We start from the raw sequence: 27922 nt of genomic DNA on the forward strand, positions 1-27922 counted from the left end.
TTGCGTATCTCACAATGTACATTTTATAACACCAGAGTGATCAGTTTGCGACTCACGAAGATGATGTTTTCAAGCCTTCACGATCGCATTTGTGTGCGTGAAAATTTCGTAGGGGTTGGTGGCCAACACATAGAACGGAGGGTTTCGATTGGTTCCCCGAACCGGTAACTACCCCTCCATTGGTTTGCTGTGAAGGTTATCGAAACGGTAACTCAGCGGGTATGTTGTCACTGAACAACGCTGGTTCAACATTTTCACCACAATTTTCACCACTCTTGGGGAAATCGAGATGGGCAAAGCGAAGGAGAAAACTTTGCGATGGGGCGAACAAAAAAATTCTCTCCGAACGGAACGAAACCTGTTCCGCTCCACTTGACGTCAGCCATGCACTTTTCTTAGCGGTGAAGTAACAGTTGGCTTGCTCTTGGCGTTTTGCGTGCAGTCTTTCCCGTGCATCCTCGGGCAGATTCCCGAGCTGCCTCTTTCGTTCGCTCCAGGGAAAAGTAATGTTGGTGTCCTTGCGATCCAACGGCGTTTCTCCATTTTGCCCGACGCGAAAAGCGCGACGGCGAATACGACCACGACCGTCAACCAGGGTTTTTTTGCTGAGTGGAAAATAAAAAGAAAGGAACGTAAACCAACGTCGGGAGCGAAAAAGACATGGCGAACTTTGCCACCGAACAGAAAATACACGACGCGTTTGTAAATAACGAGCTTTTAGGTGCCTCCCCGGGTTGGGATTGCCTGCTTTTCCTCCTCCCCATCCCGAGGGGTGGCTTTTCGTTCGGTCGGGAAACTGACCACGACGACGACGACGACGACGACAACGATGGCAAGTTTGGCCTGCGGTGGCGACTGACAACGTCTCGGAACAGAAGTTAAGTACATCTGTATTTGTACACCGACAAATGTTCATATTAATAGAGTTCAGCTGCCTAGCGTAGTGTGTCGCAGTCAAAGTGGTTCCTACTCCGACGGAGGTCGTCCTGGGTTCCTCTATCCGTGTTTTTCCTCCCTTACGGCGTTATCTCTCGATGACATGTTTTTTTCCTATTTTTATTCCCTTATGCTGCGCCCCATTCGCTCTCCGCTGCCTGCTTTCGGTGGGACCATTTTCCTTGCTCTAGCACGTAAGCTTTTACTTATTTTACACGTATCCTGCCAAACAAAGCGACTCGCCTGGAACGGGGCGGCCCAGAATGGGAGGGTTACATACTTTTCGGGTTTTATTTTATTTTATTTCTGCCTTTTCCCGCACTTCGTCCGGCTGGCCCACCCAAAAGCCCCACAGTGGGCGATTGCCACTTGTTCGGGGCTGATGTTGGAGGAAAATTTTCAAAGATGGCTCCCCACCGGAACCGCTGGAACGGGATGGACATGCTTGGTAAAGGTTGTGCGAGGGCAAGCGGTACAATTATGACCCAACACTAGCTCTGGGTTTCATTTTGTTTCTTTCTCCCCGGGAGCCTTCGGAAATTTGTCGAACAGAGTTATAATGCGATGTAAATTTTGATATTATTGCGGTGATGGTTTTATTTCGTCCTTGATGTCCTTTGTGGGGAATTTTTTTTCCCACAGTTTTGCATTTGTTTTGTCTCGGTTGCTTATTTTCCAATCATGCAAACAAGTATGCATTGTTGAAGCTTGACTTGTTACAATGTTATGAGTTTAATATCATTAAAATAATGTAAAAAATTTATTTCAATAGCAAAATTACCTTTTTTCTCTTTAGTTCAACGTTTTAGTACAGAAAAACAAGTAAAGCAATGGGAAAATTTATTAAACTGAGTTTTGGATTGTGCTATTAGAAGATTCTTTCTTTTTTTTTAAATTAGAACAACATAATATATTTTTTTGTCTGATTTTGACAATAAACTCTTCCATCTAGTTGTACAAAGGTGGCGTAATACAAGCGAAAATAGAATGCATTAATTATCCTGACACAGGTATTTCCTTCAGGTGGCTTTCTCCACCCAGCCTTAAAAAAATGTGTTCTATTTCCATTTCAACGAAAATTCATTATGCTAATGTTAGCTTGCGCCCCGCGACTGGGCGTTTTCAAGCTGCTGTCGTAAAATCGTTTAACGACTTTCCCCAACAAATTATGCGGTTAGTTAATAAGAATCAACCGAAAACACGACCGACTGGATATCCTTCGCTCATCTTCGCCATTACACTTGCTTTGTGTACTACTCATTTACCACTTACTGCCCAGGACCTTCCACTTCCGTTGTGCCCTGGTTTTGCCCGATTACGAACATGCCATTGAACGGCACGAGGCCAACAAACCGGCCCTCGAATGACCTGATTTAACGGCCGCGGGATTAGCGCGACACTGTATTCGGTACAATGGTATTAGATAAACCCCGGCAAAGAAACGGAATACATTAATTCCATCTCGCACTCCCTCTCTCTGTCTCTCGCTCTCTCACCCATCGGGTGGAAGAAAACCCGGAGAAAGCTTAGAATTAATTAAAACCCCGGGCCCTTCTAGCACCAAACGCGATGACGTCGCGATGCCGTTCGCGGTAAAAAGGGCATGAACCCAGTTGCTGGCCGGAGTACACTGTTCTGCTTGGACATCTTCCGCTTGTTACTTTCGGTTTTACGATTTTCCCTGATCCCTGATACCCTTCCAACCCCCCATTCCCGTTTTTCGGGCAATTATGGAAGCGGAAAATGCGTCAAGTGGTGGATCGATATTTACGAGCGAACGCAACAATTCTCTCGTCGGACAGAATTCTACTCGAGCCGTACTACAGGAAAATTAGTCCCTGCCCGTAGAGGCAAAAGAAATGGCTTCATAAGAAGTTGACAGAGGCACCCCTTCCGCGTGACGTCAAGAAAGTGCTTCGTCTTGGCAAGAAAAATGGAAATTCATCAACCACTGAGCTTTGATCGAACGTTGTTTCCGGGGCTTGCTGGGTGGAAATTGGACCCCCCCGCGCATTACTTCAGGAGCGTGATGGTTCCAAAAATGGAGTACATTAATCAATTATACTTATCATTCCATCGGCGCTAATGGGAGCGCAGGGGAGGGTGGTTTTGGGTGGCTCATTTGGGTTGTAAATTCTAGCCCAATCCATCCCACTCCTCGCTATCGTTTCGACCTACCGAATGCATGGTAATACTTGGTCCGTGTGCAATAGATGATAAGTTTTACTTCATTTTACAGGAAGTAATTAACTTCATCGGCTTGCGCTTGATGCGTGAATTAGTTATCTGCTCTTAGTGAACCGTCATGCAAAGTAAGGCAACGGAACCGTCCATCGATTATAACCGGTAAACCAACAAGAGTGCTCAAGAAAGCGGAAAATCACTCCACTTTTTCGGTTCACAAAGCTCACCCGACCTACCCACGAAAACAAACGAGATTCGAAGTCAAGCGAGAAATAGATCACCGGGTTTGAGACAAATTAGGAATCCATCATAAACGAAACGAAGATTTCATCAGAGCTGTTAATGCACTTTTAAGCCGCGAATAAAAAAAAAGAAAAAACCGGTAACGACCTAATCGGTGCGTGTCGCTGCACATTTGAATAATCGCGCTAATTGACAAGCAGCTGGTCGGCCACCTTTACATATCAAAATATTTATGATTTAAATGCTTTTTCTTCTATTTCGTTTGCTTTTAGCGCAGCAGCAGCATAAATGTTTCGTAATTCGGTGAACACTTTTGGCTGCCCGTTGGTCATTGATTGCAAGTGGTTTGTAAACTCATTTGCTCGAAAGCAGAACGACGTTGCATCACTTCTCATCTGCCTCGAGTCCGTAAGGAGGTGCTAATGGATAAAACAGCTTTGCTGGTCGTTAGCCGTAAAAAAGTATAGGTAACTGTTCTCTTTGGTTGCGCAGATAACAGGATGAGTAAATTAACGTATCAAAAGGAGAAAAATTGAGAAGCATCGAGTGTAACAACGAGCGCTTCGAGAAGTAGATTTGATTTAGGAGTTGATTGATGGAAGCAGTTTGTCCAAGAGATAGATACAGACTTAATTATGAATATTCTCTTAATGCGATGGAACAGAGTGAGATAGAAAGAGAGAGAGAGAGAGAGAGAGAGAGAGAGAGAGAGAGAGAGAGAGAGAGAGAGAGAGAGAGTTCAATTTGATTTAAAACTCAATTTCGTGTGCAGTCACTGATTGCTACAAAGTGATGCAGAATTGAAGCATTAAAGTTGAATGCAGTTTCTAATTGAGATTTGCATTATGCTAAACTTTAATTGGCTTAGTTCCAGCGCATTTTCGGTTGCTCGTCAAAGTATCAATCTAATGCATTATACAAATCAGTTCAACTTCAAATTGGTATTTTCCCATTTTTTAAGGGTGTTTACTTACAGCTTTAATGTTGCAATAATGATTTCACTATACCACTCAAGTTCATTATTATTAAACTTAATATTATGGATTCATGTCATCGCATTGGTTCAGTGAAAGCTAGAAATTAATCATTAAAATCAAACGCTAGGACTTAGTTTTCAAACAACGAGCGGTGTTTGTAGAAAAATAAAAGCATTGTTTCATCATGATAAACTTGCTGAAACTTATCTTTTTTATGAATGTTATCCTGTGTTGTACGTTTCCAAATTGAAGTCTATTTCGCTGAAGATTTACGTAGAATCCAATTTGGACCAGCGTTTTCCCCCGCAGCAGCTCGGTGATAAGAATAATAGACTCGCTTCGATGGGTTTGATGTTGTTTCGAACTAAATTAGAGTCTACGCACTAATCCGACACCCGAAATCTCCCACCACCGCGGTCAAACTTACCGATCCATTAGTCCCGGCCGGCAAGCTTCTTCCAGCGGGAACTAATACTGTTATACAAAAGCAGAAACTAAAGAACCCAGCCTGTGAGTGGCCGGGTTGATGGTGGCATGGGCTGGAAAGCGAAAACCGGCCCAAAATAAAGAAAAGAACGGACGCCGTCGACGAATGGACGGCGGAAATTATAAAACAAATTAATCGTCCCGCGACAATAAACGGAGCTCGCGCGCCGAGTTGATCTCCAAAAGGCGACCGTATTCGGTTTTCGGAGGCCTCTTTGTTGCGCTCGTTGGTGTCTGTTTTCGGCCTGCTAATCCCATTAGATATACCTAGATCAATTTGTCACTCTTCGTCATCGTCGTCGTCGTCGTCGTCGTCGAAACCCGCGGAAACTCGCTGCTAATGAACTGAAAATGTTCGCCATCTGTATACGATTCTATGTGCGTGTGTGTGTGGATCAAGAACCAATGTCTACTCCATCTTAAACCCAGTCTCTGCTTTATTGCTCTGTTTCACTCCCTGTTGATTTCTCTGTCCCGTTTTCCTTCGCCCATTCCGTTCTCTCCTTCTATTGCCGGGTTTATTGGCAGGATTATCAGGACTAGATACGGGTTAAATGATTGAATTCAACTACACTACGGGCAGTAGATAGAACGCCAATCGTTGCCTAGATACGGGCAATTTAAAACTAAAAAAAAGATGGCCGCTAGTTTCTCACTACGCACGTACATGCTATGCATGTTCTCATTCGATCAATTAATTTAAACAATCTGTCTTTTACGATACGGAATGTCTGCTGGTAGGCTGTTGGTCGGCGGTAAAGTTCAAGTTTGTAGTTAACATGACGAGTAGTTTAAATTGAAAAATGTGACAAATCTAGTTCATTTGCCGACATGAAAGATGGGAAGAGCCTGAAAGATTAGCTCAATGTGTAGTTTAAAATAATGACAATATTTCAAGATTGAATACATTTAATTTAATTTCACACGGAAGACGGTTACTGGGAACTTCGCATCAATCCTAATTTGCGGTCGACGCGTGGTGTCGTTAAAGCACAGGAAAATGGCTTTACTGTGCAATAACTCCTAAGTGAGATGCACCCAAATCTGCCATCGAAGCCGCCGTTGGAACGTTAAAATGAAAGCCTTTTTAAATTAGCAAGCGAATTGATGGTATTATTCAAAAATTAAAACCCCTTTTCGATGGTAAAATAAAAATCTCATCATCCCCGCCGTGGCAGTCGGGCCCTTCGGGATGGGTTCTTTTTCGTTTTTAAATGCTGACGGATCGCCCCCGGGTTTGCCCCGAAAAACCGAAGGGTTTCAAATAACATGACCCATTCCATGGCCGACTCGCTGGAAGGAAGCATATACCATGACGAGATTAGGCGAGGGCGAGCTTCGGCATCCAAAGAAAACGTCCACCGAACGGCCCTAGAACGTGGCACGCGGCTCTTGGCGAGGGCCAGGCGGTGAGGTAGGTGGCGGCGTTGATGAAAAAGGATGCCGCCTCGGGAGAAAAACAACGCCGCGCGTACGCACATAAAAAAAGAAAATGCCCTCATCAAGACGGGAAAAGACAAAGAACCCGCGAGTGCGAGCCCCGAAAACCGCCGCGGACAGTGGTTCCACGTTTAATGAAATGGTTTTGGTTTTCATTGAATGTTCACTTCTGTGTTGTTTCAGTGTTGTTTTTTTTTCCTGTTTGTGTTTCGTTCCTTCGTTCGTTCTTCCCCATTTCACATAAGGGCCACTTCTTTTAATTTTGATTCGCTCGTTTTCATCGTGTTTAGATGCCATACTCCCACCGAGGCTGTTGCAGGCTTTATCCTTTTTTTGTATGCTCCCATCGACTGGAAGTAATGAAATGGAACGCCTTTTATGTAGTGGGGTGTAGGGAGGTTTGAAAAGTTTCTGCAATACCTTCCACATCAGTTTATCAACAGGTTGCTTAACGTACGGTTTAATACTTACTGCTTTTATTTAGAACGTTCCAACGAAATAGAGAAAGTGTCCGACATAAGACACTTTATAAAATCCGTTTCATTATGGTTTGTTTGAAATTATATCTGTTTTATTTAAGCGCTAAAGACCTTGTTTCATTCTTTATAGTACATACACCCTTTTTCTACGAACACACTTCCGTTGCAAACCTCCATCGATTGGAACTTTTCGTTCCGTTCTAGAACAACTTTGAACATTCTCGTTACCATTTGAAGACGATGAGCCCCAGTACCCCATGGAATGTGTGCGTGTGTGCCGGGTGAGCTTTTGCGTGTATGTTGGTGAGCCAGTAACGACGATAATAAAGGCGAATAAAATAATCGTAAAAAAGTAAATTGATAATAGACGCTGGGGCCATGTTTTTAATTCAAACGAAACTAAACGAATTTCATGCTCATGAAACGGGGCAACACTCCTCGCCGCGTGTGTTTGTGCGCTGCGGTTGATGGTTAATGAGTCGGTCCAGAAGTCCGGAGTGTCTGTTCCGTCGTTTGTTGCTGAGTGTTATGGACGTATGTTCGTGTCGTTCTTTTTATTCCTGTTTAGTTTCACTCGGTTGTTGCTCGAATTTGTGTCTCACGTTTGCCTCATCAAATTAAAGCCCCCAAAATCAGCCGACACCCGAAGAAGCCGCCAGGCGCTGGCTTGCTCAAACTTGGCCGCTTGAGGGCGTAGGAGGCGCGCTCTTTAATGTTGATGACGATGATACAACTTAATGCTTTTAGCCTTTTTATGCCGATTTGACTGCCGCGCGCGACGTGGTTCCGGAGCCCAGTCGGAAGGGTAAAGTTGGGCCGGGAGTTCTCCCAACCAACTGTCATCTTAAATGACAACCACCAGCCAGAAGAGCCGTGTAACCATCACCGGAAAAAGGGATCCACCGGCCAACGTTCGTGCTGGGGGCGCATATTATTTGCGGCCCTGTAATGTCCTCTGGCCGGTCGGTCGGCCTCCTATTTGCTCACGGTGGCATGAAATTGAGGATTTTCCGTGGTCGTCGTCGTTTTTCCACGCCCGTTTCCTTCCAAAAGGTCACGATGGTACACAAAAGCGTCCTGTCGGTGATGATTTTAACCTTTTCTAAATTCATTGTCCTCGACTTTTCCTCGGCACCGCTCGGACGTGGCCATCACCAGAGGGTCTCGCCCTGTTCCGGTCATCACGCGTTCACTTCAAGTGTTTGTTGCCGTGTCGAAAAGGCGATAGTTTCCACCGACCAGCCTCAAACCCACTAGAATGTCCAATGTCCGTAAGAGGTCTCCGTTGCCGAACCGGACCGAAACTTTAGCATGGACTTCCCGGGGGTTAAATGGGGCCAGCGGAGAAAGGCTGCAGACACGCAACCGGGTGGAGGAAGTTGTGGGACGTTTAAATGGTATCGTTTTGTCCGTTGTAAAATTGCCCAAAATGACAACTAACTAACAACTAACTTCCACACCCTTTCTCTCTAGCAGCCAAACACACTAACTCCACTGCCTCGAGTGTGCGTAGCTCGGATGCTACCGGAATCGCAAGTGGAAAATCTCAATCTCTGCGGGAGCTGGATGACGGGGCGTGAAAACAACCTACAAGCTTCTCGGCGCCGTCAACGAATGGGGAAAACAAACCGGAAGGTTTATAATGCACAGTGGGACTATTTCGATAGGTTTAACCATACGACTCGGGTGATTCGAAATTTTTGTAATATTTTTAATGAAACGAAACGTTTATTCCAAAAATATGGATCAATGGACAGAATCGAAACAACATACCAAGATAGCAGAAAAAAGCCTTTGATAGTTTGGAATGTGGAACAATGAAAATGTGCATACATCGCACAACTTCATCCAACGAAAGACACATTTTGAGTTATTTTTTCACTAATTATAGTTTACAATTTATTAGTTTTTTATAAGTTTATAGTATTTTATTAAGTGAATTTATACTTTAGCTATCTTTAATTTGGTTTTATAGTTTATGCTCATGCTGATATTTGCTTCTAAAAAGTTCAAAAGTATTCAACTCATTAATTTTATCCATTTTTGAATGCGAAAAAATAATGTAATTTATATCCAAAGTGTGGCTTTGAAGCAATGTGTACTGTATTCAACTTTGTTGGGCAAACTTAGCGCTGATACAGATACTAACCTTGATTTCTTCACTCGAGCAAACGGAACAAATTGATTCCTTTCTTTCCCCCGTGCTACAACTAACTTCCATCTTTCCGGAGTTAAGTCTCTCCGGACCGGATGTCGTAGCGTTCATTGCGCTCCTAAGTGTTGGTGGTGGTGGTGGTGGTGGTGCCAAAACTTTCCTCATTCGACTTCGCTAGCAGCGTCGGCCAGCCACCGGGCCCCCAAGGCTGATGAGAAGAGCTGCGTAAATATGCTGCTTCCTCCACGACACGTTGGTGGACGGTGGATTTTGCTATCGCATCTCGCAAGTCCATTTCGCCACTGTAAAATAATAGTGCTACCCGTGGCAGAGGACCACGGCTACGACGGCTGGTCGATCCAGCGGAGCGACGTGGCCCCGGGCACGAGGGGGCGGTTGGGCGCCGAGGTGTTACACACGTATTAGAATAAAATGTTTATGTTGTACCACGTAACAAATGGTGCCGCCGTGCTGCCAACCCCCATGGATTCGGGGTGGGAAGGGAGCAGGAGAAGCTCTGGGTAGGGGGATGTGTGTGTGTGTGTGTGTGTCCAACGTAGCAGTCCACGCCACTCGGACCTTTACCTTTGCAGTTCGGACGAACCAGGGGTCGGTGGAAAGGCTGGTGAGTTTACAAATGAATAGGAATTAGAATTTAAAATTTGTTTCTTGTTGTTTGCCTAAAGCTTTTACGCTCTTTGCACGTAGCTACGAGTGGCGTTCCCTGATGGTGAGGGGGGAGAAGGGGACCTCGTAGCTTCGTGGCTAAACGTGGCTTCACCTGCACTGACCGGCTGTATGTGTGCCAGCACGCTCTCCGGATGAGTGTTTAGTTGTTTTTTTCCCAACCCCGAGCCTCATGTTTGGGTATGTCCGCGGCGTTTCGTTTAATGTGTCGCGAAATCGTGTTCGTGTTCACACGCGGCCGCCAACTGCACTTTGGGCTAGCCACGAAAGATGTAAAAAAACTTCCCCCAAACACACACACGCACAGCCCGGCGGCTCGATGATTGGTTTCGATTATTTTAAAGTGCACTCGCGAAGGTCGATTTTATGCAAATTTCCTATGCACAAGCTCCCCCTGTTTTCCAACCCCGGCCCCGGAGCACCGAAAGGTCGCCCCGATGTTGGCCCGATTGGCTGATGAACTTGCTGCTGTTTGGCGGTGGATTTCGATCGACGGTTGCTTTTTTTTCCTCCTATGTTGTGTCGATTTTATTTCTTCCTCCACGGGTGTTGTGTTCTTTTGCTTTAGTTTTGCTGTATCCTCTCATTCCCATATCATTAAAACCCGCTGAAAGACACCGGCACCGGGTCCTCGACCGAATGATAAACCATCGATTGGAAGCAAAACAAAAAACACACAGGTACACACATGCATACACACACAACGATCGAAACGATCGTAATGCACGGAGCGAGCGTATTTTAACGGCGAAACATTGTTACATGCCAACCGTATCGATGTTGTTTATTAGATACGAAGCTAGCCAGGGACAGGTTCGAATGCTTCGCCTGTCTTCGACCGACCGGCAGCTGCTGCAATCGGGTACGGGTGGGAAATGGGAGGTAAAAAAAAATAGATGAATTAACAACCTGCGAGAAACAAATGAAATGCGAAATACGTCAGATAGTAATTGGGAACATCGGTACCGACATTAGCAGTGAAATGCCTTTTAGTTTTGCTGATGTTTTATCGTTTTTTAAGTTCAATCAACATTTCCATGTTCATGTAGACACTTGGACACCTGCTGGGCGAGTGTTGTGCAACACTTGTTTCGATGCCAATCAAAATTAATATAACGTTTACAAACAATGAATAAATTAAGCATAATTTTTTCGAACGTCAGCACATTTTTAAGCCAAGGACATAAAGTTCGATAAAAAAGACGTAAATGGTATGGATGAAAATGACAGCAGACGTATCTTATTGAAATAAATTGCTACATGGTGGTAAAAGCTAACTAGTTAAAAAAAAGTTATAGATGGAAACAGAAAATACAATCGAATAAGCCGTGGATTGAACAAATAAAGTTAAACATTAATTATTCCAACATTTCAACAGTTTATGATGTATAAAAAAATCACTAAAACAAGTGTCTAAAGTAAAAAATCTTTCCCACAGCAACAAATACCACAATCTCTCAAATAATAATTATTCAGAGATGAATTAAATGCTCATTCCAGCCGTCGGCATCATTGTCATTGTGGTCGCTGTTTTGTCGAGACTTTTAGCTACTTATTTACTCAACTCAGTGTTTTGGATCGTTAATCCGACCGTTAACTTGAGAAGATAAGAATAAAAATAAATAAACCGTATATTCTACACCCAACCTTTGTAACCGATCCGTGTAGGTGTGTTAGTTGCGGGGTCGCGCTAATGTGTGTATTTAGCAGGGGCCTGCGATTAAATTCTGTCCTTCGAGCCGATCGGCAGTCCGGCGACCCGAGGGTTGGAAACCCCGCGCAGGGATGGGGAGGAAAATCACCAAACCAAGAACACGATCAAAAGTTGTTCTGTACATAATCTCCCATCGTTAAAACCATCGTTTCCGCCCGGCTTTCTGGGGTCTCCATTAAAAACGCGAGAAATAGCAAAAGAAGAAGTGCACACCAAAAATAAATACATCCAACATTAATAACAGAGACACCAGCGCGAACTCAAACGAAGCGAATTTTCCATCCCTGTTCCTCGCTGGAGCCGGAGCCCGTTTTGTACACCCTTTTATTTCTTTGTCTTGTGCGAGCAAAGTGTTGGTCCTCCTTTTTTTATGAGTAAAACAAAAAAAAAGATACATACGCCACCAAAGGACCCAACGCGTAATGAGCACGAGGGAGATGAACGCGAGAGGTGAGAAAAAAGACGGCACTCTTTTGCTCACCCCGCAAATCGCACGCAGGATTAAAAACCGGCGGAATCGAAGCGGAGGCAAAAGCGCTGGAAAGCGAGGAATTCCCTCGGACACCAAAACAAAACAAAAAGGACTCGCGAGGTGGTGTGGCCCCGAAAAAACAAAGGAAAAACTTCTCATTCTATCGCAAAATAAATGGCAGCCAGTTAAGGTAGTGGGAAAAATGGGAAGAGAACAACAAAAAAAAAGTACAACACGGAAAACGAGACACGAGAAGAAATTAACGAGCGGACGAACAAAACGCGTCGCAGCATAATCCCTTCGAGATGGGATGTGCACACCCCACCGGCTCGTCTGTGTAGTGGTGTGCGAAAGGGATGGGTTGCAAAAGCAAGGGGATGATAAACGAGGAGAAACAAAGAAAGGGAGCGAAAGAAAGAGAGAGAGAGAGAGAGAGAGCGAGCGAGAACAAGAAAACAAAACGATACCACGAGCGGAGACGATCGTAGTAAGTCGGGTGTAATTTTTATATTACATATATTTTCATTAATCTTTTCCCCACTACAAGAAAATGATTAGTAGTGGTTCGCCCGGGGGTCGGCGGGTTCCAGGTTTTTCCTTTTCCTTTTATTTTACTCCTCCTGGATGGGCGCTGGACACGGTTCCCGTTTTATTCTGGAGAGAGCAGGAGAGAGGAAGAGACACGCAACCTAGGAGGAAAAACCCCCTGAAGGACGAACGAAAATAAATAAACACTGCCCACCGAAGTCTTGGCGTTAGTTCGCTTACTCTTTTTTTCTTCTTCTTCTTCTGTGTTATGTTCCCACAAATGTGAACGTATGTATTTATGTAAGGTTATGTTCATAAAAATGGACTCCATCGCTCGTCCGGCCAAGGCTACACGCAAACTGGAAGCGGGTTTCCACGGGAAAACGTGCACCCCGGGGCGGAAAGTGCATTCCGACAAAGTTTGCTCCATTTTCCACCGAGGTTTCCCACCCCGAGAGCTGTCCAGTCGTGCTCCGTAAGCTTCCGTTACAATGGACTGATGTCTTGGAAAAATTGACTACCAACGACGGAAGGCAAAAGAAAAAAAGGTTAAGAAACACACTTATAAAACACGATGAGCAAGAAAACACGGCTCGCTCGCTCGCCTTGTGTCGTATCACTTGCTGTCCATCTCGTTTCACACATTAGCGCGAGTTTTCCACCCCCCGCCCATTCACCCCGTCGGAGCCAATTTCCCGATCCTTGCGCGATGATGCTGTTACTGTTGGTAGTGTTGGTGTGCTCGAGCGTTTGCGCTGTGTGCATTTTTTCCTCCCCTCTCCCACTGACCCTCTATCCCATCCCTCTGCTAACCGGTACCAGTTGTGTGTTTTTCTTTTTCCTCCTCCTCCTCCAGCGTTTTTCCAACCCCTTAGCGAGCACCGTGAAAATGTAGGGGAAATGGGGATGCGCGTTTTAGGAAACCGGTTCGTAAAAGAATGTGTTCGTGTGTTGGTACAATGCACCCCTATTTTGTTGTTGCGCACCCGTGTGTGTGTGTGTGTGGGATTGAATAAAAATGCCCCCATTCTTTTTCCCTTTCGTGCGCGCGCGTCGCTCTCATTCGCGCTCGATCGCGCTCGGCGCGAGGTGTCGAGCACGGGAAAAAAAGAGGGAGGTGTCTTCGGTAGGTCGCCTCGTCCTCTTTCGCTATCCCTAACTCGCCTGCTCGACGGCTCAGCGGTCCGCGAGGCACGATCAGTTGCAATACCGAGTGCGGTGTGTGCTGTCGTGCCGTCCGTGTGTGCCGTGTTGTGCTGTTCGCAATCGCAAATCGCCGCGACGACGTCTGCGACCTCTCGCGCGCTGGGGTTTTTCGCGCCGGCGTGCTTTTCTTCGGCCTCTGCCACCGCCGCCACTATCCTCCACCGACCGGTGGAGTTTCCATGGTGTGTATCCATTTATATGTGTGTGCGTGTGTGTGTGTGCTGTGTTTCGCCCCACGTCGCCGAGTCCACGGAAAAGGCAGCCGCTTTTCGTCATAGCGCACGGCCGTGTCGTAGCGAGCGTGTGTCGTGATTTTCGGTTCCCCGCGGTGATTCGACGGATTCGTGCCGCCGCCGCAAGGAAGTGTGTGGTGTCCGGTTCAGGGCAAGTGATTAAAAACCTCGATCCCGACCGAACGTGTATGCCGACGATTAGTGTCGAATTGTGATTGATACGCCGCACAGCTGAGAACGGACCGTCGACTTTGGGCTTTGGTTTTCCCAGTTTTCCCAGCTTGCTTGGAGTGGCGTAATTTTGGCAAACCGGAAGGAAAAGCAGTAATGTTTTTCAACAACGACAAAAGTCAAACAACACAAACATAAAATACATTGCATTAGGCGTGAAGCAAATTTTCAACAGTGTTGCGATAACATTTTATACTTGATGATCAAGAGAATGATCAACTAGCGTCGGTGCGATGTTCTAAATCGATCAACGAAACGAAGAAATTTTCTACACCAATTCTCACCCCGTGAGTGTTCTTTCGTACAACAAGAATTGGTAACAAATAATCCGAAAATAGAAGTGAAATATTGCGTATAGTAAATCAAACCGAGCACGGTTTATTGCGAAGAGATTCGGTTTGTTGCCCCAAGCAAAACGATGCACATGAATAATTTGGTGCTAGTTTTCCGACCGCAATAGTTACGCAAAAGTCAACGAACAACAAAGAACCGGTGGAAGGAAGAAAACATCCCAACGTGGAAGGAAGAAATAAACAAAAAGTTCTCCAAAATGTGCGCATCCTTTCGGATCGATCCAATCAACGGGTGAATTGAAGTTCCGGCTCAGGATGATGATCAGTGGCCGGGCGAGCTCAGTGAGGGTGTTTTAAGCCACGGAAAAGAAAGTTACATCCCGTGCAGCGTTGTGCAACCTCAACTCAGTGCGGCGAAGAAGAGAGATAAACCACCATTGAAAGTAAAATACTCACAGGCGTAAGTGTTATAGAAAAAAATTTGGTGAATGATCGAGACGGTGATAGGAGAACGGCGTTCTAGCGGCTTTGCAGTTGCAGGTGAAGAGAAAACCATGTCACATTTTCCCTTCCGAGGCTCGCCTTCCGCCCAGGTAAGTTTTGTGTGCATCAAAGAATGGTTTAATTGTAAGAGATCGAAGAAGTATTAAGAAAAATTGGTACAAATAATTGGAAAAAATCCAACTGATTTTCCAATCATCTAAAAAAATAGCAAAAATTGTAAAATATCTTTGATATGAAATGTTTTAAACAAACACACTTGAGTGGCTTTTGGGTTGACTGTGATAAAATATTCACTCACAGAATAAAAAGTCGGTTCGTTGTAAATCACAGGGCATCGCTGTAAATCGTACAAACAAATCTTATCGTACTCCTGGGAAAATTGGAACATTGAAGGTTCCAAAGGAATATAAAGATACCAGAAGATTGCTCATGGTGTGAAACTTGATGCTTTGCAAAAATATAAATCTGTTTTTTGGGGAGCGGTTAAACCCCGATTGCATTAAAACTCGCACTCGGAGGACCCGATGTAAACAGTGTGTGTTCAAAACGGTTCCACTAACACCAATACGAAATCCCCCCGCATCCCCCCTGGGGAGCAGTTTAAACCTGACACAAAAAGAAGCAAAAGTACTCCACATCCCAATGCTCAGGGTTGGGAAAAGCGTTGAGCGAAAAGTGAGCCCGATTCAATCCCGGCCAGAAGCAAGCCAGCCTCCATTGTGGATTCCGAAGCAGAAACCGTTTAAGCTCGTCTCGCGAATGTAGAATGTGATGTGCGATGGTGTGTGAGTGTTGGTTTTTTTTTGCATCACGAATGAAAGGCGGGGAGGCACTGCGGTAAACATCACGGGAAGGATCATCACCTGAGGGACCGCGTTTGGGAAGGGGAAGAATTAGGGGGGACGGTGGTAAAACATATTCACGAACCCCAAGTTCATTTTAACGAAGCATCTCGTACTCTTTTTCTTTCCCTTTGGCTTTTGTGCGTGTATCTGCAATCGGCGCTGGCTTGGATGCGTTCTTTTTTATCAAAATGGCAGAAAATTGACGCGACGACAAAAAGCCACCGTGGGAGTTGAAAAGTATTGATTTTTCAGCGCAGCCTCCAGCCTTTTCCGACTTTGAGTTTTTTTCCTTTGCTTCGTTCATTCTCGGTATTGGTCGCGTTTTCGCGTTAGAAGGACATGTGTTAGTGTGGGGTTCTTTTTCTGTGCATCGGGTGTTGGTACAAATGAATATATTTTTTAAAAACCTATTTTTATCTTAAAGCCACTCGAACGAATAAAAAATATTTCGCACCAAAATTCCCTTCAATGACCTCCTTTCCAAAGGCGTCACCAAAAGTCAAGCTTAAAGTGACGCAATTGCGAGACGAATACGTGGCAGTCGCCGGAAAGAAAGTGGGGAAAAGGATACAACTCTGGATCGATACGATTAAATGTCCTTCGGCGCCAACGTCGGCACTCGAGGGTTGTTGAAAATGGGTTCTTAGTCACCATTGTTCGCGAACGTGACCGGAATAGAATTGTGCGATCTTTAGAAGCACGTCGGTTCCACTGGCTTTAGGAGTTTTCCGGGAATCCTCCCGTTGATTGCGGTGAAGTTTTTGGGAAATATTTCATGAATGCTGGCCAAGGATAGGAAAGGAAAAGATTTGAAATAAAAGGCAGAGCATTCCAGCGCTGATTTATGTGGATAGAATTTGCGCGGTTTTCAACACCTTCCTAAAATTTTTAATTGAAAATTTTGCTCTTTTTTCTCTGGCCTTCTGGTTATGAGTGCAAAACAAATTGCAAAACAAATTCAAAGCAAAACAAAACATTACATTTTCAATGTTTCAAAACAATAGATTGAGAGATTACGATTGTATTTCAGCCGCATCTAATTAGTGCTCTAAATGACGTGCCAATTTCAAGCATCTGCTGTTTCTCCAACTAAATTATTTTCGATACCATTGTCCGGATTTAGTAAACAAGCTGCAACTTCTTTCTCAACAAGCGAACTCGTAACAGATTGGAGCACGGTTAAGAAAATGGTGTTACATTATTGAAGCATCAGCATTATCATCATCAAAAATGGCCACGAAAAGCGAATGAGTTGACCAATCTTCCACTGGTTTTGGCGTCAGTCATTTCTACACCAAAGGAAATTAGGAACAGATAGAGGTGTTAATTAAAAATGTTATCTCACCGTCAACTGTCAACTATCAATTCGCTGTTTAAGCTTCGATGCTTTAGAAACATTGATCCATTGGCTGTTGGTGTTGATAATTCCTGTTCATTAAAGTTTTATCTAATTTAAAATGCAAGCGTTTTGGTTACGATAAGCCAGATTTCCGTCATGAATACGAATTCCTCCGCATACTTTGCAAAGTACGCAAACGAAAGTTTACCATCGTGGTAATAATTCTTTACGTTGTCTAATATTTCACCTCCCTCGTTGTTTTGCATAATAACAAGTCCTTGTCAGGTTTTGGCAGGAGGTTCTTGGGATGGGCCGTGCGATGACTTCTACCCACCCCCGGAGTGTTTTTAATTTAAGCCCTACCGAGAGGAAACTTTTCTTCACGAATATTCCACCGGCCCCCCGGGGGGGTCGAGGATATTAATCACACCGTCGTATAAACACCAATGTTCTCTAACCAAAAAGTTCACAGCTCACCGGAGGGACATATTAACTGAAGCAGACCATGGAATCGGCCCGTTGCAAAACTGTCACGTCGTCGGAGGGCGAACAAGGATCAGCGCAAACTTTTCCCATTTTACAAGTGGTACACTTGTTTTGTGTAGTTTTGTGTAAGATTCGTTCGTTGGAACTGCGTTCGTCGGCTCCTGGGGACCATAAGTAGCAAGCATTAAAAAGACAACTGCTAAATTAGGAGCCGAGGCATCCTTGCATGCGCCACAGTGGGTCCTGCTGGGGCGGGTGTTTGGAGCTTCGGTTTGGTTGACGTTTTTGCTTGGGTGGGCTTACCGTACCCGCTTCACGCTGTAACAACCTGGGTGGAGAGTGTGAGTAATGTTTTACATTTTGCATAATTAGCTACATTATTAGCTGGAGCGGAAGGACAATTTCTCGACTCAGAACCCAAGCGACAATGGTGTTTTCAGCAAGACAAGAAACTCAAAGCCTCACAACACACTTTTCTTCGTTTCCATTCACTGGTAAACGTGTGAACATAGTGATGAACTAAAAAACAGGGTCAAGAAGTGAAGAAATTATTTTCAAAAATCCTCCCACATGATTTCAGGAATGTTCTAGTGAAAACAGTAGTGATGAAATCGACTACCAAACAAACCAACACACACACTATTTGACAACTAGTGGAACATGATTTGAAATCGTGAAGCTTTGAGACTACAAAATGTGGTAGCGCATGTAATCAAAGTACCGTCGGGGATCGACAGTCTTGTTCAGAGTTTTACAACGCGGTTCTGGATAAGCGTTGCACAAATTCATTGCTAGTGTTGTGACCAGTTTCAGATGATCAATTGTGAAAAGGCATAACACTAGAAAAGAGTGTTTCTATGATTACTGAAAATGAAATCCATCGGTTTGGTATTAAACTTCTACGAAGGAAATTAAAACAAGAAGCTTATTTCCACTGGTTAACATGTTTGTATTCTTTCTAGAAAAAGGTTCAGTTAATAGATATTTCAATGGATAGAAAATGAAGTTGCACATTTGTTGAGATATACATTTAACATGATAATTAAGACAATAACTTGCAATATCAAATACGATACAGATGTTTGTTATTGAGTTATTTATACAAGAGTTTTTAGATTTATCAATATTTAGCTTCTAAAAAGATAGGTTCTTTCCAATGCACCTTAAAAATTATTTTCTCATCAATCCAATAATAAAACTAAGACAGCGTTTTCCTGGGGGAAAGCTGACAAAACCAATTAATTACAATTTAACCTTTTTCCTCCCATCCAGTGTTTAGTGATCGAAAAAGTGCCAACAAGTGCTTTCAAATGGCTGAGTGTGAGTGTTTGATCCGTGGGTGGTTGATTTTTCGAATGGTTTGTGAAGACGAACGATGCTCTTCATTAAATTCGTTCCACTTGGGCCTCGTCCTTGTCCGGACCGGGACTCCAAATGACTCCCAAAAGACGGTTGTCCCTCATTAAATGTCACCCAAAGTCGCTGGGGTGGGCAACTGACACGGTCCAGTGCGAGTGAAATGTGACCAACCAATACAATCCGTTTGTGTGTGTGCCCAATAACCCGATGGTGGCGTAAAGTAATCGATTTTGACTCCGAAACGACCCGCACGCAATAAAACGCCACCAAACGAGCGCTACTCTTCGGCAATTTGGAATGATTTTCCACCCGGTTATTTATTTTTGTTGTTGTTCTCTCCCTCCGACGGCTTCAATCTTCACAGCTCGCGTTTCCCTAACCCCCCGGACTCTAAGATGGTGATCCTCTTCGCCACAATCGAAACTACACACAACAACCACTCCCCACATCAGCGTTCGATCATCATCATCATCATCTGCCTCTTCAGCTTCACTTCAAATGGGCTTTCGTTTAAACTTAACTTGACGTATATTATGATAACTAAATTTACGATCTCCCAATCTTCCGCGTTCGATGAGTTGCTACCCCGGCGATGCCTGATGATTCCTTTTCAAACGGGCGGAGGGTGTGGGAAAGGGGGCCGTTTTTCGTCACCCACGGATGGATTCATCTCGGCATTCAAAAACGAGGGGCGAAGGAAAAAAAACACACACATAAACATAATACAAACGCAGACATTCGGCGTCATTGCAACAGTTCCAGTCTTTACCAACGTTCGTTCCCCACCGGTTGGAGAGAAGAAAACTCCACTGGTAGGGAACAGCGAAAAAGAAACCCCCTCCAAGAGTCAATTTCATCCACCGCGCGTAATACATTACCGCTGATGAGTTTGTAAATGGTCCAGAAAATAGAGCGGTACGTACTCCAAGCTGCACCGCCCGGTTCCTCGCCCGTTCGCCCCACAAACCTGCTGGAATTTGTATAAATCATCTCAAACGATATTGTTGACGCACTCGCGAGCACAAATCCTACTGTTTGGGGTCGTTTTGAAGCGCAAACGAGCCGAACGGCCCGGCGTAATAATGATCGACAAAGAAATGCGTTAAGGATTCAACAAACCCATCCAAACGCTTTCTGAGGCCGAGCGAGATGAAGATTTGGCAGTCTGATCTTTGTTGTGGACGCGCCCCACAAAGAATACCACCGATCGAACGATGGGAAAATAAGGTTTCGTCTTTATTTCTCGAGTAACTTTCTCAAGCACACCGTTGGCCAGTTCGAGAGAGACATCTTCGTTTCGAACGCTGGACACAATAGGTAATAGCAACCATGAGATATGAAAGGCGAGACGATCACTTTATGTTTTTTTAGTTTTTAGCTTCTATCGTCTTTTGGATGCATTTCTCAGGCGAAAATATTTCACCCAAATTGAACGACGGCGAACAATATGATCCAGCGAGCGGGGGTTTCAGGGAAGGGCTTGAGCTTTTCGTCGTACAAGATTATCGGCTTGTCCACAATTGCTTTTTTCCTTCCCAAGCTGGAATCGAAAGCACCCAGGGATACATCTTTATTAACGCAAAGCCCATACACACTCGAAGCTGAATTTAATTACTCAGAAGCAGGCGCACATTTGCTATTGACACAGTGCTGTGTTTGAGTGTGTGTGTGTGTGCGAGTGTGTATTTATTTTTTCTGCCTCCTTGATGGCCCATGGCCGAAGAGAGGGCCCATTAGTGGGGCTCGTAATGGAGAATTGTAATTCTTATTGAAATTTTATGTTAATGGTTACACTTCACCAAATGCTTCGAAACACTTCGCGCGACCTGACTGCGTGGCGTTCGATCCAGCCAGCTCGGCTCGATCGAGTTAACGGACGCACTTGTTACCGAATGGTAGCCGATGTTTAGCAAGCGGTCCATTCTCTCCCGACCCTCGAGAGCCCGCTCGAGGATGGAGTCGTTACGCATCCACTCGGGGATTGAAATGGAAAGCAAAATGGCCGAAGCGTATTAGCCTTATTATGGGTTTTGGGTGGAAGGAACGATTGCTTGGGTTGATTGCTATATTTCAACTAGTTGTCAGGAGTTTCGATTGCATACAGGATTTGAAAATTTACGCTCCAAAGGCGATCGAGTTCGATTCGAACAGCACAGGCTATTGAATGGTTTCATTGGTGACGCAAAGAAATCGGACCGATAGATGCAAATCATTTTCATCGAACAAACCGCAAAAGACTGCTCAATAAAGGAGTAAAATCGAATGCTTTCGATTTAGGTTTGTTCAAAATCGTGTGCAAACTTTTCTACAACTGGGTAAATGGACAAACAATATTTTTTCCTTTGTTATGTAAACAGCTGATTGCTTTTGTCCCAAACTACAAGAGACGCTTAGTTGACTGATTGTTTTTGTGCTACTCCTCACTTTACCTTTTTGTTTTGCTTGGATTGCTTCTTTGGTTATATATTAAAACATCAGAATAAAAAATAAATCGTAACACCGAGCATTGCTTCTCATTTTCATTGCACCGACCATTTGGTGTTGATTTTCATCGGGATCCGATTTCCTTCCTTTTTGCAAACACAATTCCCCCTCGCTCAGACATGTTCGCGAGGAGCAAAAAACAGACCCCACAATCGATCCAACCGGATATAATCATTTACAATAATGGCAAAGTGCATCAAACAACCAAAAAAGAAAAAGGAGAGCAGTACCCCAAGCGGAACAAAAAATAAATAAAAAAAAGGTCAGCAGGAGTTTGTCCATACTGAAAGTCAGCTACCGGCCGACCAATAAAAGGACAACCGTCAGCTGAAACAATCCGAATCGGACCCGGAGACATCGTAAAAATCGACCTCAAAAACCAAAAATAATAATTTGAAAACTGCAAACAATGTTTTACGCGGGCAAAAAGTAGACAAGGTTTTAAATCAAGCCGAGGAAACAAGCGAAAAAAAAAACTAGGCGGGGATAAATCGTACTTGCAGGATGTACAATAAACTGAAATACGCTTGTTATAGGAACGAGAGTGAACAAAATTGAAGAAAAAAGAAAATCGCTCAACAGACATAGTAAAAAAACAACACTCAAAGCTTGAAAAAACAAGTGGAAACATTTTGGTGACTTCAAAATATTGATAAAAAATACGATGGAAACGAGGTAAATAAAACAAAAACAAGCCGACACCGCCGGGTGAAGAACAATTGCAAAGGTAATAAAAAACAAACAAAAACCGACGAAAAAAAAAAAAATCGGCAAGCACAGCCCATCGCAACGCCAATCGAAAAATGCGTGGAGTCAAACGCCCGTCCGCAGAACGGTCGCGGCGTGGAGTGAAATAAAATTGATTACTCATAAATTACGATAAATTGCCAAATAATTTCCGGCGTATGTACTTCAATTGTTCGAGCGGCGGTTGTGCTGGAATGGAAATGAATGGGCCAGTCAATGAAGGCTGACGGACGGACCGTTTCGGGGGATCGCGGAAAACCCAACACGGCATTGGCCCCGTCGTGGAATGGGGAAGGAAGTCAGCATCAGGACGAAACGTTGCCTACTCAAAGGGATGTACACCAACGTGTGGTGCTTATGTGCTTACAGATTTGGGCTGGAAAATGTTCAATCGGGAAGTAAACCGTCGGATCTGGTAGGAAAATGTAATGAAAGAAAACACTTTTCCAAATAACAGTTTCCCTCGTTGCTCACATTTACGGCGGTGGGGTGTTTACATATCTGTGTATGTAAAGCTTGAAATGTCAGATTTGTAGCGACACTTTTTGGCCTGGAAACAAAACGAATAAATAGAACAAAACCGTAAAAAACTAAATATATAAGTCAAATAAGGCAAAACGAGAACGCACAATGCAAACAAACAAACGAGACGGTGGAGCAGTAAAGAGCTCTTGAGCCAAAAAAAAAAAAACGAACACGCCAACAGTTTTCATTCATTCAAAAACGCATGCGCTAAAATTGATGCAAAATGAGTGTTCCTTTTTTTATCCACCCGATAATTTTTTTTCCGCAAACCACGTTGCAAAGTTCTTACAAACGAAAAAAAGGAACAAAAAATATGGTAAAACCATTGATGAAACCAAAATCTACCCCAAAAAAGACGCCAGCGTTTTTTTACGTGGTTCAAAAATGAAGGTAATAGTGTCACACACGGGATCGGAGCGTACAAAAAACTCGAGTTCTTCAAAGTAAAACGTAAAGTAAACCACAGCGAAGCAATTTTAATTTATGTTCGCTAGACCAAACAATCCGGACGTTCCCCGGTGGGCCGCATGGTTTTGCGCTGTCGTTGCTACCGGCCGAACAGAACCATTGGAGTCATTCGCGCGATCATCGCCCGGCGATGCAGTAAGAATGAAAAGAAAAAAGTCAGAAACGGAACGAAAAACGCGGTGCGATTTCCGGGCGGAAACACGACGGAATCTTCGGTACACCTGGACGGGGCAGAAGGGAAGCAAAAAAAAAAGAAAGGCAAACGGGGTAAGCCGGTAAAATTATGCTACGCACGATCGGTCGGTTGAGACGATCGATCGTCACGTGTAGTCAAAACACGACCCGGAAAGAAGCATTTCATCGTGCATTTCTTCCAAACTAGAACGGAAGCGATCCAAGCGGGCGGAGAGAGAGTTGTTTGAATCGAACGTTTTGTAGAAATAAATTTAAAACATGGTCTAACATTTCATTGCAACAAGATTTTCTTGTTTTGTAATAAAGAAAGCAATAAACTATTGCGAATGATTCGAATTACACAAAACCAGGTCAGAAGGGGTAGCTTTTACCCGATGGGAAGTAAAACACAGAACCAACTCCTATCACCACGAGTGGTGCATCAAACCTGCAATGCAATGTGCACCGAAGCAATGGTGTCACGATCACGATCTGTAAATATTTTTTCAAAAAACCAGTTCATGAGCTAGTTAAAAGTGTGGTGTTTCGAATAAAATTGGTCTTTTTGAAAATAATTGTTTCTATTGCATCGCTAACGCTACCTGGGAGCCTGGGAAAGTATTCCATAAATGAGGTTATCCATTCGAGTTGGGCAATAGATTAAGAAACCTTGTGGTTAATCTGTGTCGATTGAAAGTTCTCGCCCTCGGTCCCGTATAAATCATTAGCTAATTGAACATTCCGGCAGCATACAACATAGCAACGAGCTCGGTTTGAGTGAGGCGTCCATCAGAACAACCTCGTCGTGGCCGACTTTCGTGGGTTTTGACACCTCGCCGGGAGGAGATTTATGAATGCAGTCAAATGGCAATCGGATCGCCGGGTGAATCGCGTCGTATGAATTTTGGGTTCGTTTGTTCTTGATTGTGCTTGAATTAAACAACAAGCACGCACGCACATTTCCCACGGGAAGATTTATCGAATCCGGTGCGGTATCGCACATTAACGTCCATTAGAATCGACTTAACAGATGTTTGAGGTTTTCTTGTGTGTTTTGCGTGTTACCTTTCGCTAGCTGCTTTCGAGATTGGGACATTCCTGGAGTTGACCGTTTGCGCGAGTGTCTTCAGCACCGGGTTTCGTTTTCTTGCTGATCGCGGGCACGGATCGCCATTCCGTATTCATCAGGTTGATCTATAACCGTCCCCGATCGGTCACCATACCGCAAGGGTATGCATGTTAAACGAACACAACAGAAAGAAAAACAAAACACACATACGAGATGGAAAGAAGTAAAGACAAAGCCATTTCCTAAAACTCCGACAACTTAGAAATGTATCAAATATCGCTGATTACCTTTTTCGGGGTCCTTTGGGGTGTTCCGCTTCGGGGTGGGTTCTCCGTCCATCGGTGGGGTTCCATCTCGCATGTGTTTGTGTGTTGAAAGGCGATCCAGATTCTTCAAATTGATTGCTTATGGGGCTCATAATTCTTCACGCGCCGTCATCGTGATGGTAGAGGGGGGGGGGGGGGGGGAGAGGGGGGGGGGAGGATGGCGAGCGGAAGGTTTCCTGCCACGACCTATTCGCGCCTTAAGACAAAAGGCGGACTCCGGGACGGACATGCGGGTTCTCGCTTCATCGTCGGCGTGTCAAGCCCGGGGTTTCGGAAGATTGTGGAAAGTGATACGACGAAGAGCGAGCGTGAACTAACAGGAGCGGGATGGGGGGACTGGGGGGGGGTGGCCAACAAGACAACCGGAGGAACCGAAAACAGATGGTTGATTTCAATTTACACCTTTGCCGCTTCGGGAGATGCAAAAGGCGCGCTCGCTGCGGGACGAGACCCAGAAACCGAAACGTGGTAATTTGGTCACCTATTTGGCAGCTGAAGAAAGGTGTCCTGATGGGTTTCTGCTGTTGTTGTTGTTGTTGTTGTTGTTGTCTTCCAAACTCCACACTCCGTAATGTTTCTTCTCGAATCAAAGGGCCGGTTTGGCTTCCCTTGCGACATCCTACGTTTCCTTGTTTCCGTTCGTCTCCTGTGCCTATTCCGTCCTTTGATCGACTGCGTGTTCTGAGTTCCGGGCCCTCGCGCGAGAGATAACTCGAGATTGATGAGTTTTTCCGTTTGACGGTTTGTTTGTTTGCCGTTCGCCACACGCACCACAAGGGAGACCGGGTTTGACAGCGGCGTTCCTGCCGAACAAACGTCTAACGGTTCGCGATGGAATCGCCATCGGTTACTTCGTTTTTTCTTTTTTGTCAAGGGCAATTAGCACAGAAATTTATAGTTTTCCTTCCCGTTTTCATTCTCCTTATTAAACATGGTCTCTCTTTGCTCCGATGGAAATAGCACGTTCGATGCACTACGGCGTGACACTTATTTTTGCCTTTATGTTATTTTAAATGATTCATTTTTATACGTTAATGTTCAAGAAAATCACTTTCCCAAAAAAACAAAAACTGCTCACCGATCGTGAAGGAAAAGGGTGCGATTCTCAGTACCCTCTTTCCGTTGTTGGTTTAAGGCTAGAAAGCTGAGAAGAAAAAGCCATAATTATGTAAAAATTACGACAAAAAACCTTCAAAATGATCCGGAAGAACAAAAGTACATTAACACCGGTTGCGATGGAAACCGGTGGCCATAAAACGGGTGGCTATAAAATGTAAAAGTTTATTTGTCATTTGCATTACGTGTTGCAAGTTTTCCCTTGTTCCCCGAACCTTGTTTTTTTTATTTTGAACGCAATTGCGAATGTAAGTTTTGCGCAAAAATACACGAACGCCATAAAGCTGCGATACAAAACTGAAAAACAACATGAAGTGCATGTAGGAGTTCCAAGGAAAACTCTCGCCCCCACCCTCTGCGTGTTGGTGGCATCTGTGTGTGAATTTCGGTCTCCCCTTGCCACCGAGCGCTCCGAAAACGATGCCCTTGATAATGCATAATGCGTGCCCCGATGCAGTTGCAGCCTCGAGTGCAAATGCAGATTGTAACACACATTTCTTTTTTATTCAATTTACCCTCGGCTGGCGAGCAAGAGTTTCAAGAACACCTAAGCCGGGGTGGCTTACGGTGGGGAGGGAGTTAGCATAATACCTTCCCTAACCTTCCTTCGCCTAGCGGGAGCAGTTCTATCGCGATCGTGATCGTACGGTGGAGGTTTAATTAACACTTTTATTGTATACAATTAATATTAGAACGCTCGAGCCGAAGTGGCCGAACAATGTAAAGCAATAAATTTCAACAACTAATGGCGTGGCGTGATTGCTCGAAATGCTTGAAATGTTTGCCGGGTGCCCCGTGGGTGGAACCATGTATGTTGCTTTTGCCTCTTAATGCTTGTACGGTGTTAAGCCGTGCTCGGTTCCTTCGTGTTTTTTTTGCCATAATTAATTTTTCTCCCTAGCCTGGCGACCGTTGTTTGCATGCTTGTCGGCGTATGGCGTCGACGAAACGGTGGATCACTTACCCTTGGCCAAAGATGGCCCATGCATCGATCCCTTCCGGCTGGACGATGTCGCATTTGTGCGCGTTCCGAGCCCAAGATGGGCCGAAACCGAAAAGCCACCGATGGACAAAACACTTCCGTCAAACGGTTTCGTCGTAAAGACGTTTTTGTCAAATGTCCATTAGCAAACCCGTAATGGTCGAAAGGGCCCCGGGGGGGAGGAAGCCGCCGGTGGTCCAATGTGGGGGCAATTGGTGGTATAAAGGGAAGCCAGATAAAGTGATCGCCAGAGCGCCAAGGCGGGTGGCGGAATTGAATTGTAATTAGTGCCAATAAAATTGTTTTCGTTTGTGTTTGCCCATTTTATGTTTGGGGAGGGTTGCTGGTGTTGGTGCTGGCTGTTCCACTTGGCTCCCTTTTGGGCCGAAGTGACAAGTACCGTTTTATGGGGAAGCACATGCCTTTCGTGTAATGTTCGAAGGTGGTAAGGGTGGCGAGTGGGTGGCGGTGGTCTTTAAGGGAGCCGTTGTACAGTTTTATGATGGCTTTATTACGGACAACGATACACTGTGTGAAGCGTAATTGTTGGATTTTCAAAAGGGGGGACGGGTTTCATTGCGAGGCAGGGTGCGGGAAGGAATGTCACGTAAACCTTTCGAGCACATTTTAAGAAGTGTGTCTACATCCGCATTCTTGCTCTTCGAAAAACAAACATTTGAAGCCAACCACATGTAACTGCATGGAAAGCATTAAATGTAGGCTCTTTAGCAAGATCGGTAAAAAGAGAGGTCGATGCAAAGCTATTTTCTACACCGCCATTGTTTTGATAGTTAGTTTGAAAAGTGTTTACAAACATGTTTGTATTATGTAGGAGATCTTTACTAGAATGTATTACAGAATGTAATCCTTAATCACAGTTTTTCAACTGGGATACATGGATAGAGTCGTAAAATAATTTTCCTTGTAGTCGGAAGTGCTCCTTGGTGCGAAGTCTTGGGATATGGATCATGTTGTTGCCATGATATGGTCCCAATAAAGTGTAAAAGCCTTTCTCACGTGCAACCTTCCTCATAACGCCTCAATTACTTGTTCAGTTAGTAAAATATACTAAATTTGCTCAAACATTTTGACGAAAAACAAACATTTTCATGCAAGGTAAACAAAATTCAAACCAACTGTCAATAATATTCCAATGTTTTTTCGCTCTTTATAAGGTATAATTTGAGCTCTTTTTTCAATGATCTTGCTCTTTACTCTCTTAATAGGTGTTGAT

At 44.4% G+C, this 27922-nt stretch overlaps 1 protein-coding gene across 1 annotated transcript in view; it reads left to right on the forward strand.

The window, feature by feature from the left end:
- The first annotated feature begins 14752 nt into the window (after positions 1–14752).
- Positions 14753–27922, forward strand: part of LOC131288636 (homeobox protein araucan) — a 62163-nt gene continuing 48993 nt past the window's right edge. The window contains exon 1 of the mRNA XM_058317790.1: positions 14753–14857. Coding sequence (XP_058173773.1) covers positions 14753–14857 — 105 coding nt within the window. The remainder of the gene's footprint in view (positions 14858–27922) is intronic.

The sequence above is a fragment of the Anopheles ziemanni genome, chromosome 2 (genome assembly GCF_943734765.1).
Source record: "Anopheles ziemanni chromosome 2, idAnoZiCoDA_A2_x.2, whole genome shotgun sequence".
Classification (NCBI taxonomy): Eukaryota; Metazoa; Arthropoda; class Insecta; order Diptera; family Culicidae; genus Anopheles; species Anopheles ziemanni.